Raw genomic sequence first — 12,928 nt, 5'->3', positions numbered from 1 at the left:
CTTCTTCTTCTTCTTCTTCTTCTTCTTCTTCTTCTTCTTCTTCTTTTTGTTGTTTAATGGCGGTTGGCACCTAACGTTAAAGGTGCATTATTGCCACTACAAAACAAAACAAAACAAATAAATAAAAAACAACAACCATAACTTAAACTTAGATCCTCTTTATTAAACCAGTTTCTTTTAAAAACTCAAGCAATACTTTATATTTTCCTTCTCCAATACTGAACAAATTCTTCAGGTTTAACTCTTCCACTCAACATTTCCTCAGCTCCTTCTCTAGTTTTCCTCTCTCAGTGTTATATTTCTGGCAGTGAGTTCCACAGTTTCTTCCCCTAAACCACATTCACACTGTCCTGGTGGAAGCTTCCCAATGAAGTGCATTGTTTTGTTTAGTCCTGTGTGTCTTATTCTTAGCCTTGATATAACTGTCTGTTCTCTAGGGTTTTGTCCTATTGCTTTCATTCCACCCACTTTTTGCTTTATTTGATACATGGCGTCCTTTACCTCGCTCATTCCATTGTTTTTGCCAATTATTGTTTTGGCTTCAGCTTAATGAATGCTACCTGTGTATATTGGGACCAGAGTATTGTGTGTAGTCCTTAGTCTTCCCTCTACTATGTCTGCCCAATTTCCTTTTCCTTTGTCTCTCTTCCTTTTTTCTTGGATATAAAAGTCTAATGATACAGGGGGAAATAACCATGTCGGTTTCACAGGATAAGGAACTGTTGCGCCGTATATTTTTTCATGCAACCTCATCTTTTTTGCCATTTTACTTGCTGTCCATACGTAACATCCTGTCTTTGCTTTCTCAATTTCCCAGCATGGTCTAAGGGCCCTCACAGTTGGGTGTCCTTCTTCTTTGTGTCCTTGTAGATTTGACCAGTAGTTTAGTATAAGCTGTTTGTATCTGATGTTCAGTGGCATTTCTCCCATCTCCACTTGGACAACTGTATTTGGGTAGGTCTTAATAGCCCCACAACATAGTCTCAGTGCCTGATTTTGTATTCTTTCTAGTTTATCTAGCAAAGTTTTTGCTGCTGACCTGTAAACCACACTTTCATAGTCTATAACTGATCTTATTAAAGCTATATATACACTACCGTTCAAAAGTTTGGGGTCACCCAGACAATTTTGTGTTTTCCATGAAAAGTCACACTTTGTGGAGTGATATGGAGTGATAGCCTTCCTTATTTAAAATCCCTTTTACCTTGTACAAATCTCCCACTTTACCAGCACCAAAGCAGCCCCAGACCATCACATTACCTCCACCATGCTTGACAGATGGCGTCAGGCACTCTTCCAGCATCTTTTCACCTGTTCTGCGTCTCACAAATGTTCTTCTGTGTGATCCAAACACCTCAAACTTTGATTCGTCTGTCCATAACACTTTTTTCCAATCTTCCTCTGTCCAATGTCTGTGTTCTTTTGCCCATATCAATCTTTTCTTTTTATTGGCCAGTCTCAGATATGGCTTTTTCTTTGCCACTCTGCCTAGAAGGCCAGCATCCCGAGTCGCCTCTTCACTGTAGACGTTGACACTGGCGTTTTGCGGGTACCATTTAAAGAAGCTGCCAGTTGAGGACCTGTGAGGCGTCTATTTCTCAAACTAGAGACTCTAATATACTTGTCTTCTTGCTGAGTTGTGCACCGGGGCCTCCCACTTCTCTTTCTACTCTGGTTAGAGCCCGTTTGTGCTGTTCTCTGAAGGGAGTAGTACACACCGTTGTAGGACATTTTCAGTTTCTTCGCAATTTCTCGCATGGAATAGCCTTCATTTCTAAGAACAAGAATAGACTGGCGAGTTTCACATGAAAGTTCTCTTTTTCTGGCCATTTTGAGAGTATAATCGAACCCACAAATGTGATGCTCCAGATACTCAACTAGCTCAAAGGAAGGCCAGTTTTATAGCTTCTCTCACCAGCAAAACAGTTTTCAGCTGTGCTAACATAATTGCACAAGGGTTTTCAAGGGTTTTCTAATCATCCATTAGTCTTCTAAGGCGATTAGCAAACACAATGTACCATTAGAACACTGGAGTGATAGTTGCTGGAAATGGACCTCTATACACCTATGTAGATATTTCATTAAAAACCAGACGTTTCCACCTAGAATAGTCATTTACCACATTAACAATGTATAGAGATTTCTGATTAATTTAATGTTATCTTCATTGAAAAAAACAGTGCTTTTCTTTGAAAAATAAGGAAATTTCTAAGTGACCCCAAACTTTTGAACGGTAGTGTATATTCTTCAAATCTCTTCTACTGGCTCCCCATTCAGACCCTTTGAGACATCTCATTACATTAAGAACTATTTTGCATATTTTCTCCATCTTATTTATATGTACATTCCAGTGTCAAATAAAAAACCCAGAAATCGGAATGTGCTTACCTGCTCTAATTGTTCCAAAAACAAACTATAGCCTCTCTTACCTTTTTCCTAGAAAAGATCATTACATTAATTTCCCCCCCAGAAAACCTAAATCCCCATGCATACGACCATCCTGATTGCATTTTGTATCTTCTCTTGGATTCATTTGAAGTTTTTACCCCTTTTCCATAAGGTCCCATCATCAGCAAATACTGATTTTCCTATATCTGAACTAATGTCTGAGTACACATTATTAATCATGATGGAAAAAAGTTTTGGGCTGATCACACTGCCCTGAGGCGTTCTGTTATCTACCTTATTCCTGGTTGATATTGTGGTTCCCATCTTTACCTGATATATCTGTCAAACAAAAAGTTTTTTATCCAATTAAAAGTTCTTCCTGTTATTCCCATTTTGGCAAGTTTAATTATTAAACCCTCGTTCCATACCATGTCATAAGCCTTCTCAACATCAAAGAGCACTGCCATAAATTCTTTATTAACTTGAGCTTTCCTAATTTCTGTCTCTAAACAGATGATTGGATCCATTGTTCCCCTCCCTTTCCTAAAACCACTCTGATAAGGAGATAACAAATGCCTACTCTCTATATGGAATGTCATTCTGTCAGTGATCATTATTTTTCCAATATGTGATGTAAGTGCAATTGGTCTGTAGCTTGTTGGTTTTGTCAGGTCCTTTCCTGGTTTTATTCTATATGATGACTGCTTCCTTCCAGCAAGTGGGTAATTTCCCCTCTTCCCATATTTTATTATATATCTCTAAAAGTTTGATTTTCTGTCTGCTTTCCCAAGTGTTTTGACATTGTATAACAGATTTGGTCTTTCCCTGGAGATGTTAACGCAGTTTTTCCTAGGCTCTCCTCATCTCTTGTAAAATTAAAGTTGCATCCATCACACCATTTGTACTTTCTCTTGTCTGTATAATCCCTGGGTTTGCTTATCTAGTTTCTTCCCTCCTTTGCTTCCTTTCCTCTGTTAGATTGTCAGAACTGGGAATCTCTGCAAACGTCTTAACCATTATTTCTGCCTTGTCTTCATTTGTTATTGCTGTTTTCTCTCCAACTTTTAATATATATATTAGTACTGCCACTTCGGATTCCCGATTTTTTTCATTCCCCATACATTGTTTATATCTGCCTATTTTGCTTCTGAATTCTCTCCAATTTTATCTCTTTGCTTTCTTCACAACTTTCCTGACAATTAGCTTTGTTAAATTGTGGGTTCTCTTTAATTCTTTAAAAACTCTATTTATTTCTTTGATAGTTTTACTACTGACTATCCACTTTACTTCTCTTTCTTCTACTTTTACTTCCCAGCCTATGTGTATGTTACTAAATATTGGGTAGTGGTTACGTCCAATTGTTGAGTCTTCCCATACTTTCCACTCACATTTCCCTGCCAACTCACTTGATACCAGTGTCAAATCTAGTGTTACCTGTGTGTACATCTATCCTTGTCCCTCTCCCATCATTAATACATACTAAATTACTATCCTCCAATAGTTATTCTATTTTCTCCCCATTTGTGTCTGTCTTTCTCCCTCCCCACAATGTGCTGAATTAAAATCCCCACACCAACAGATATGATTCCTAGTCTGTCCTTGTATCTTCTTGAGTCTATTGATTTCTAGTTATAGTAATTTATGATGTTAAACTGTTCTTCTTTTGTCTATATTTCTACCACAATATATTATTCTCTTCTTTCACAATGTCATATTTTCCTTGATAAATGTAGTGCACCCTCCTCCTACCCCCTCTACCTATCACACCTAACCGCTGTATGATTGAGGATTTTAAAGTCCAGATTTGGTTTCAACCTTGTTTCTTGCACAAAAACAATGTTGGGGATACTGGATAACTGATTAATAAAGTTTTTAAGTTCTTGTCCATTTGCTACCAAATTCCTTGCATTCCATTGTAATATTAAAACCATGTGTTATCCAACCCATGCTGCCTCTTGGCTTGCCTGTGCACTGAGATCACTTCTCACTCCCTCCCAAGTTAGTTCATTAATGTTCAGGTGATTTGCAGCTGCTTATGCTATTATTTGTATTCTTTCCGTTTTGTGATTTAGTTTCCGTTGTAGCATTTATGACTCCTGCTATAAAAGTGACTAGTTTCTTTAAATCAACCCACACTTTGCCCTCTTTTGGTTGTGTCTTGACTCTCTACCTCTTGACAGCATCTGCATATGTGATTTTGTTTTGTACCCTTACCTGTTGAATCTCTACCTCCCTCCTTATTACTTCACATCCTCCGTATATGCTATGGTTTCCTCCATAGTTACAACATTTTGGTTGCATCCCTTTCCCACACTGTTCATTCTCATGATCCTCACCACATCTAGCACACCTTCTTTTTCCTTTACATGTCATAGCAGTATGACCAAATCTTTGACATTTAAAGCATCTTATTGGTATTGGTATGTATGTCATGTATCCCAGCACTACTCTCTTTGGAAGAGTCTCTTCCTCAAATTCCAACAATATGCTTTCACTATCCCTCTTCACCCCTTCTCTGAAGGCCAGTAATCTCTCGGCATCCTTCAATTTCCCACCTTTCAGATTTGCTCTTATTTCAGCTATGGACTGGTATTCCCCAAATCACTCCCTTATTCCACCTGCTTCCCTTCTCCACTCTGCTTGCACTTGACACTTTACGCTTTCCCACCTCCTTCATCCTACATTATCTTTCTTAATTTCTTTGATGTGATAAGGATGGAGAAGAGGATGGAGAAGAGGAAGGAGACGCTGGAAAGAGAAGCTCCGTGTGTCATGTGTCCCCCGACATTCTAGACCTATAGCAGCATAACTAAGAGCAGGTCTAAGACAAACCTGAACCAGCTCTAACTCTAAACTTTATCAAAAAGGAAGGTTTTAAGCCTACTCTTAAACGTACAGCTGGTGTCTGCCTCCCGAACTGAAAGTGGGAGATGATTCCACAGGAGAGGAGCTTGATAGCTGAAAGCTCTGGCTCCTACTCTGCTTTTAGAGACTTTAAGGACGACAAGTAAGCCTGAATTCTGGGAGCACAGTGCTCTAGTGGGTTGATAAGGTACTTCCTTGAGACATGCTTGGAGTTTAGTTAATTGATTACACTGTTCAGGTTTTATTGACAAGTATAACTGGGTGTCATCCGCATTGCAATGAAAATTTACACAGTGTGTCCTGATAATGTTTCCTAGTGGAAGCATATATAATGAGAATAAAATTGGGCCGAGCACAGAGCCCTGTGGAACACCGTGGTTAACTTTGGTGCGCACAGACGACTCATCATTAATTTGCACGAATTGGAATCGATCTGAAAAATATGATTTAAACCAGTTTAGGGCGGTTCCTTTAATGCTAATTAACTGTTCTAGTCTCTGTAATAAAATTTGATGGTCAATTGTGTTGAATGCTGCACTAAGATCTAACAGAACGAGGACAGACACAAACCCCTGATCTGAAGCTATTAGAAGGTCATTAGTGACTTTTGCCAAGGCTGTCTCCATGCTGTGATTAGCTCTAAACCCCGACTGAAAGTCTTCATAGACATTACTTTCCTGGAGAAACTCACACAGCTGATTTGCTACAACTTTTTCAAGGATTTTAGACAGGAAGGGGAGGTTGGATATTGGTCTGTTGTTGGCTAAAACCTCCGGGTCTAGGGTGGGTTTTTTGAGGAAGGGTTTGATTACAGCTATTTTAAAGGACTGTGGTACATATCCTGATGATAATGACAGATTGATTGTGTTCAGTAAAGTACCATCAATTAGGGGCAGAATTTCTTTAAGTAATTTTGTGGGAATGGGATCTAAGATACAAGTTGTTGGTTTACAACATGAGATTATTTTGGTCAGCTGATCAAGGGTGATCAGAGAGAAGCTGTCTAAATAATTGGTAGGATTCTCAGCTGTTTCTGAGATTTCTATTCTTGATGGTGTATTAGTGCCAATTGAGGGCAGGAGATGGTTGATTTATTTCTAATAGTTAGAATTTTATCATTAAAGAAGGTCATAAAGATATTGCTATTCAGGGATCGAGGAATACTGGGTTCAGTGGAGGTGTGACTCTCTGTCAGCCTGGCTGCAGTGCTGAAGAGAAACCTGGGGTTGTTTTGATTCTCTTCTATTAGTTTTGAGTAGTAGGCAGCTCTTGCTTTGTGGAGAGCCTTCTTATGTGCTTTAACACTATTCTTCCAGTCTAGGAGATATTCAACACGGTGGCTGGAGCGCCACTTCCTTTCTAGTTTTCTTGATGCTTGTTTTAATTCATGTGCCTTAGAATTATACCACGGAGCTAATTTACTATGTTTTACACGTTTCTTTTTTAGAGGCGCTATGGAGTCTAATGTTAATCGTAATGACTTTACAGAGCTATCGACAAGATGGTCAATCTCAGTGGAGCTAGGGTTTTTAAAGAATTCGTTGGTTATATCAACAGATAATACGGGTTTAAATGTAATTGGAATTATTTCCTTAAATTTAGCTACAGCACTATCAGGTAGACATCTAGTAAAGGAGTTTTTTATTAGTGGCATATATTCTGATAATGAAAAATCGAAGGTTATTAAATTATGGTCTGATAGAATTGGATTACGTGGAAATACTATTAGATGTTCAATTTTGACACCATATGATAATACAAGGTCAAGTGTGTGGTTACAACAATGAGTCGGTTGGTGTACACACTGACTGAAACCAATTGAGTCTAGTACTGAAATAAATGCTACGCTAAGGCTGTCATTATTATTGTCAACATGAATATTAAAGTCACCAACAATAATAATTTTAACGGTCTTTAGGACTAGGTTTGATAAAAACTAAAAATTCTGAATAAGCCCCAGGTGCATGGTAAACTACAGCAAATATGATTGGCTGTTGGTATTTCTTGGATGGGTGTGGAAGACTAAAAACAAGACTTTCAAATGAGTTGTAGCTTAGTTTAGGTTTAGGATGAATTGATAGACTGGAGTTAAAAATAGCAGCAACTCCACCTCCTCGGCCAAATTCTCGGGGAACGTGTGAATTTACATGACTGGGGGGAGTAGATTCATTTAGGCTGACCTATTCATCGAGATGCAGCCAGGTCTCAGTGAGGGACAATAAATCAATGTTGTGATCTGAGACTAGTTCATTAACTAAAACAGCCTTTGATGATAATGATCTTATGTTTACAAGACCACATTTAAAAGTCTTTGTTTCTTGAGCTGTTGCAGAGGTTGTATTAATTTGTATTCGATTTTTTTGTGTAGAATTCTCCGTTATTGTTTGATTTACATAAATTAATGGGACGGTGGACAGACAATCTCTATGGGTTTGTGTGACTGATCTAGAGGGAGCGCAGAGAAGTGTTTAGCACTGCAGCTCTGCTTCCTGGTCCCAACTCTGGGTTGTCATTTAATAGACTGGGTAATATTCCTAGCTAAGAGATAAGACCTAGACTATGTTCCACAGGATCAAGCTGTTTCTTTGAATCCAGCTCTCCTAAATGAAGGGTCCTTTGATGACAAAGGAGACTCATCTGATGAGTCCTTTGAGGAAACTGAGACCCAGTCCAATAAATTGAGTAAAATGGGTCTTAATGGAAAGAGCATCCCTCCATATAGGGAAAAACAAGAAGCCACAACATTCTGATTCTGCCATGCATGAAATAACATAGGACATTTTACAGGTCATTTTTGACCCATGTGTGAAATTGATGAATTTGTTGTAATGGAAATACTATTTAATAAATATCAGGAATTTTAAATGATAAAACACATTTATTTCTAAGAAACACTCAGCCATAGTTAAAACAGTAAATGAATACAGGTGATTTTTTGATCCATGTTGTGTATTAGAAGGGTTAATGCATATCCATGTCTTGTGTTCTGAGACGTTTATATGTTCTGCTCGTGTTTTCTCAGTGTTCAGTCTTCCTTAGGTCAGGTTTATTGGAAATGACATTGACCATGGGTGGGAATATGAGTGAATAGTTTGCCTATATTTTAGATTTACAGCCAACACTAAAATGTTTAATTTATTTTACAGAAAACCATTTTAACAATCATTTTTAAGTTAAGATTTCATTTATTTTTTGACTTTAAATATGGTGTCCATAGTCTTTTAATGAGTAACAGGTGTGACATTCAAGGTAATTATGCATTTAAGAACTTCTGTACATTTCTTTGCCAAAATGGGTTTAGAACAAATGTTTCTTTGTCTAGTCAAAAAACAGCCAGTTTAGCAACTAACACTTTCAAGTCAATTTTAAATGGTTTCTAATCTGATCATTAGGCTTGATTGAAGTCCTATAGACAAAAAGAAGCACAGAGTCAAACAGAGGGTTTCAAGTTTATTAACAAGGCAGTGACATACAAAACTCTTAACGACTCACTGCGCCATGGAGCCAACTACAAGCTGTTCCCAGTTGTCAAATGATGCAATAACGTGATCCCAGAACCCAATTTTATCTTTAAATGACACTCTAAAGCTTGTTGTAACTTGTGCTATAAGAGGGTTACTTTCTTAGAATACTTTCTCAGGAGGTAGCAGCTGAAGTGAGGGAATGTTTAGTCGACCTCCTCAATGGTGGGTCCAGATGATCCGGCGCCGGGAGCAGCACCACCAGCACCACCAGCTCCACCGAAGCCACCAGGCATGCCTTCTGGCATACCACCTGGCATGCCACCGGCACTCTGGTACAGCTTAGTGATGATGGGGTTGCACACCTTCTCCAGCTCCTTCTGTTGATGCTCATACTCATCCCTTTCGGCAGTCTGCAAAACAAGGACTTTCAGTATTCTGACAAATGACATCATTAAAAAAAAGAATAAAAAGAAGAGCAGAGTATTTACCTGGTTCTTGTCAAGCCAGCTGATGACCTCGTTGCACTTGTCCAAGATCTTCTGCTTATCTTCCTCACTGATCTTGCCAGCAAGCTTCTCATCCTCCACAGTTGACTTCATGTTGAAAGCATATGACTCCACTCCATTCTTAGCAGACACCTTGTCACGCTGGACATCATCCTCTGACTTGTACTTCTCAGCCTCCTGGACCATGCGTTCAATGTCCTCCTTGCTGAGACGACCTGTCATCAAATAGGTAAGATTAGCATGCAATCATCTGATGTTGGGATAACACTGCAGTTATTATTGGTGTGGAGCAGCATTTAATACCCTTGTCATTGGTGATTGTGATCTTGTTCTCCTTTCCAGTGCTCTTGTCAGCAGCAGAGACATTCATGATGCCGTTGGCATCAATATCAAATGTCACCTCGATCTGGGGAACACCACGGGGAGCAGGAGGGATGCCCGTCAGCTCAAACTTGCCCAGCAGGTTGTTGTCTCTGGTCATGGCACGCTCACCCTCATAAACCTGTTGGTGTATTAGCAGACAATGTTAAAATGATGTTGGTCTACAGTTTTTTCAACTTTATTAAGCTCAAACACTCATTGAAACAGATGTGCTTACCTGGATGAGCACACCAGGCTGGTTGTCAGAGTAGGTGGTAAAGGTCTGGGTCTGCTTAGTAGGAATGGTGGTGTTGCGTTTGATCAAGACAGTCATCACGCCTCCAGCAGTCTCAATACCCAGGGACAGAGGGGTGACATCCAGAAGTAGCAGGTCCTGCACATTCTCAGACTTGTCACCAGACAGGATGGCAGCCTGGACAGCTGTAAAGACAAAACATCAGTTTGACATCTAGAAAATTATATTAAGTTTGACACTTGGCTAGATAATGTGTCCATGGCCGTCACCTGCTAAAAAAGTATGGATATCACAGTCCAAAAACCTAAGTGGTGTATCAATGCAGTCATCAATATGCTCAATACACTTACCAGCTCCATAGGCCACAGCTTCATCAGGATTGATGCTCTTGTTGAGCTCCTTGCCATTGAAGAAGTCCTGGAGCAGCTTCTGGATCTTGGGGATACGAGTGGAGCCACCGACCAGCACAATGTCATGGATCTGTCCTTTATCCATCTTGGCGTCACGAAGAGACTTCTCCACAGGGTCCAGCGTGCCACGGAAGAGGTCAGCGTTGAGCTCCTCAAAGCGAGCCCTGGTGATGGAGGTGTAGAAGTCAACTCCCTCATACAGGGAGTCGATCTCGATGCTGGCCTGGGTGCTGGAAGACAATGTGCGCTTTGCCCTCTCACAAGCGGTGCGCAGACGACGGACAGCTCTCTTGTTGTCGCTGATGTCCTTCTTGAACTTGCGCTTGAACTCAGCGATGAAGTGGTTGACCATGCGGTTGTCGAAATCTTCCCCACCAAGATGTGTATCTCCAGCGGTGGACTTGACCTCAAAGATACCATCCTCAATGGTCAAGATGGACACGTCAAAGGTGCCACCGCCAAGATCGAAGATGAGAACGTTCCTTTCTGACCCAACCTGGAAAGGAATGAAAATTTCAACTACCAAGAACTAGAATTGTTTGTATTTCAAACCATCAACATTGTTTAAGTATAATAATATATTGTTATGGTTAATATACCTTCTTGTCCAAACCATAGGCGATAGCAGCAGCAGTTGGTTCATTGATGATACGCAAAACATTGAGGCCAGAGATAGTGCCTGCATCCTTAGTGGCCTGGCGCTGGGAGTCATTGAAGTAGGCGGGCACTGTGACTACAGCATTGTTGACAGTCTGAAAGGAATAGAAACATTAGAATTCATTCCACAGCATTCAAGTATCGTAGCTTTGCTTTCAAAAATGTATTGTAACGTACTTTTCCGAGGTAGGCTTCAGCAATCTCCTTCATCTTGGTCAGCACCATGGAAGAGATCTCCTCTGGGTAGAAGGACTTTGACTCACCCTTGTACTCAACTTGAACTTTGGGGCGAGTGCTGTCATTGATGACATTGAATGGCCAGTGCTTCATATCTGATTGTACAACTGCGTCATCAAACCTGCGGCCAATCAGCCTTTTGGCATCTGCAAAAATAAATAGTTTTGTTAAATTCCAAAACAATTTGAGACAAGGTGGACTTCCATTACAGAAGCCCACTCAGACATCCAAGGAAGGATTTGGCCATCTTTGGTCTTTCGACCTCTGGAGGAAACTACGAATGGCGGGAAAATCGTCATCACAGTGAGGTGCTCATTAACAAGTCATGTAGAAACTGTTCGTGAAAGAATTGTATCATTCTTGCATACTATAAAAAATATTGGAGCCAGTCATTTAATTTTTTCTTGAGTTGTGTTGCCCACTATTGTGAAGAGTTGCTCCACTTTTAGCAGGTTTTTGTTACAAGAACGACACAAGCTCACTTTTGATCAATAATAAAATGTAACTCTTACCAAAGACTGTGTTGGTGGGGTTCATGGCAACCTGATTTTTGGCTGCATCCCCAATCAGCCTCTCGGAATCTGTGAAGGCCACATAGCTGGGTGTGGTCCTGTTGCCCTGGTCATTGGCAATGATCTCCACTTTCCCATGCTGGAACACACCAACACAGGAGTAGGTGGTCCCGAGATCGATACCGACCGCTGGTCCCTTAGACATGATTCCTGCAAGAAAGTTGATTTGTCAATACCATGGGTTACAACTGAAAGCTTATTCATAAAATAGTTTTAAACGTTTAAAAATGAAACTTCAGAGTTGTTGTACGCAGAAGAGTAGTCTCGAAAATACAGCAATTAGAATTAATAAAACAGAACCATTCACCAGCAGTGTAATTGCTATAGGAATAGCTTTATCATTACTATATAAAAAGTGTGTTGAAAACATTGCTACGATAGATACCATACAAAGCGTTAAAGTGTCAATGTACCCAAAGACTGACAATGCTGAAACAATGACACTGCGCTAATTCTGCATGTAAGTGAACGAGGCCTCAAATTGACGCTGCCATCGTGCTCGCCGGAAACCGGCTTAAAACTTTAAGATGTATAAACTAACCACAAAACAAAGCGGGACAAATGTGATGTTAAATCAGGCGGTCCAAACTTCAAGGCACTCTTTATTAGTAAAATTAAAAGACACGGCATTGCGACAGAGGCCTTTGTTCTGAAAGAGCAACCGGAAGTATGGTAATTCCTGTTGCCTTGACGCCGGCTGTTCGAGAACATTCTCGAACGTCCCCCACCCCCACCCCCCGCTCTGCTAAGTAGCTACCGTTAGCTAGCCCACGCGCTGAGCTCGTGGTTACAGCCATTAGAGGCGCATCCTAAACGTAATCCTCTGTAAAGTTAATCATCTGCATCGCCTATGGTTGAACTAGTAATAAAATATAACAAGTAAATGTATCCTGAGCATTTTCGGTCATAAAACAGCGACCATGAATCAGCAGTATCAGTAGAAAACTACCTCCATACAATCGACGAATGCGAGTCTTTCTTACATATACTTCTGATAAAAAGACTTACCGATTAATTGAACCTCCGATGACTTTGGGGGGATGTGCTGGGTGGAGTGCAGCGAGGCCGACTTGTCCTTGCCGGTTTGAGAAGTAAAGGAAGGACTGGAAGGGACCGGGACGTTATATACCCGACAGAACAGCCAATCACAGATCGAGTCTTCCTCTGCGGTCCACCAATGACGCTCGAATGACGCTGGGCTGCTCCATCCCAC

General features: G+C 40.4%; 1 protein-coding gene and 1 non-coding gene across 2 annotated transcripts; both read right to left on the bottom strand.

Annotated features, from left to right (window-relative positions):
- Positions 1-8,690: 8,690 nt before the first annotated feature.
- LOC118121919 (heat shock cognate 71 kDa protein) lies at positions 8,691-12,878 on the bottom strand. The gene is made up of 9 exons (XM_035178182.1): positions 12,724-12,878; positions 11,656-11,865; positions 11,084-11,289; positions 10,849-11,001; positions 10,190-10,745; positions 9,822-10,024; positions 9,527-9,725; positions 9,206-9,438; positions 8,691-9,127 (listed from the first exon to the last, which is right to left on the bottom strand). The coding sequence occupies exons 2-9, from the start codon at positions 11,858-11,860 to the stop codon at positions 8,921-8,923; spliced, it is 1,962 nt and encodes a 653-aa protein (XP_035034073.1). The 5' UTR covers positions 11,861-11,865; positions 12,724-12,878; the 3' UTR covers positions 8,691-8,920.
- Positions 11,359-11,450, bottom strand: LOC118122714. Its single transcript, XR_004698504.1, has one exon. It is a non-coding gene; the product is annotated as a small nucleolar RNA SNORD14 (small nucleolar RNA).
- Positions 12,879-12,928: the final 50 nt, after the last annotated feature.

This window comes from Hippoglossus stenolepis, chromosome 15, assembly GCF_022539355.2.
Source record: "Hippoglossus stenolepis isolate QCI-W04-F060 chromosome 15, HSTE1.2, whole genome shotgun sequence".
Classification (NCBI taxonomy): domain Eukaryota; kingdom Metazoa; phylum Chordata; class Actinopteri; order Pleuronectiformes; family Pleuronectidae; genus Hippoglossus; species Hippoglossus stenolepis.
The sequence above is the reverse complement of the archived record's forward strand: the minus strand, read 5'-3'. Positions and strand labels throughout refer to the sequence as shown.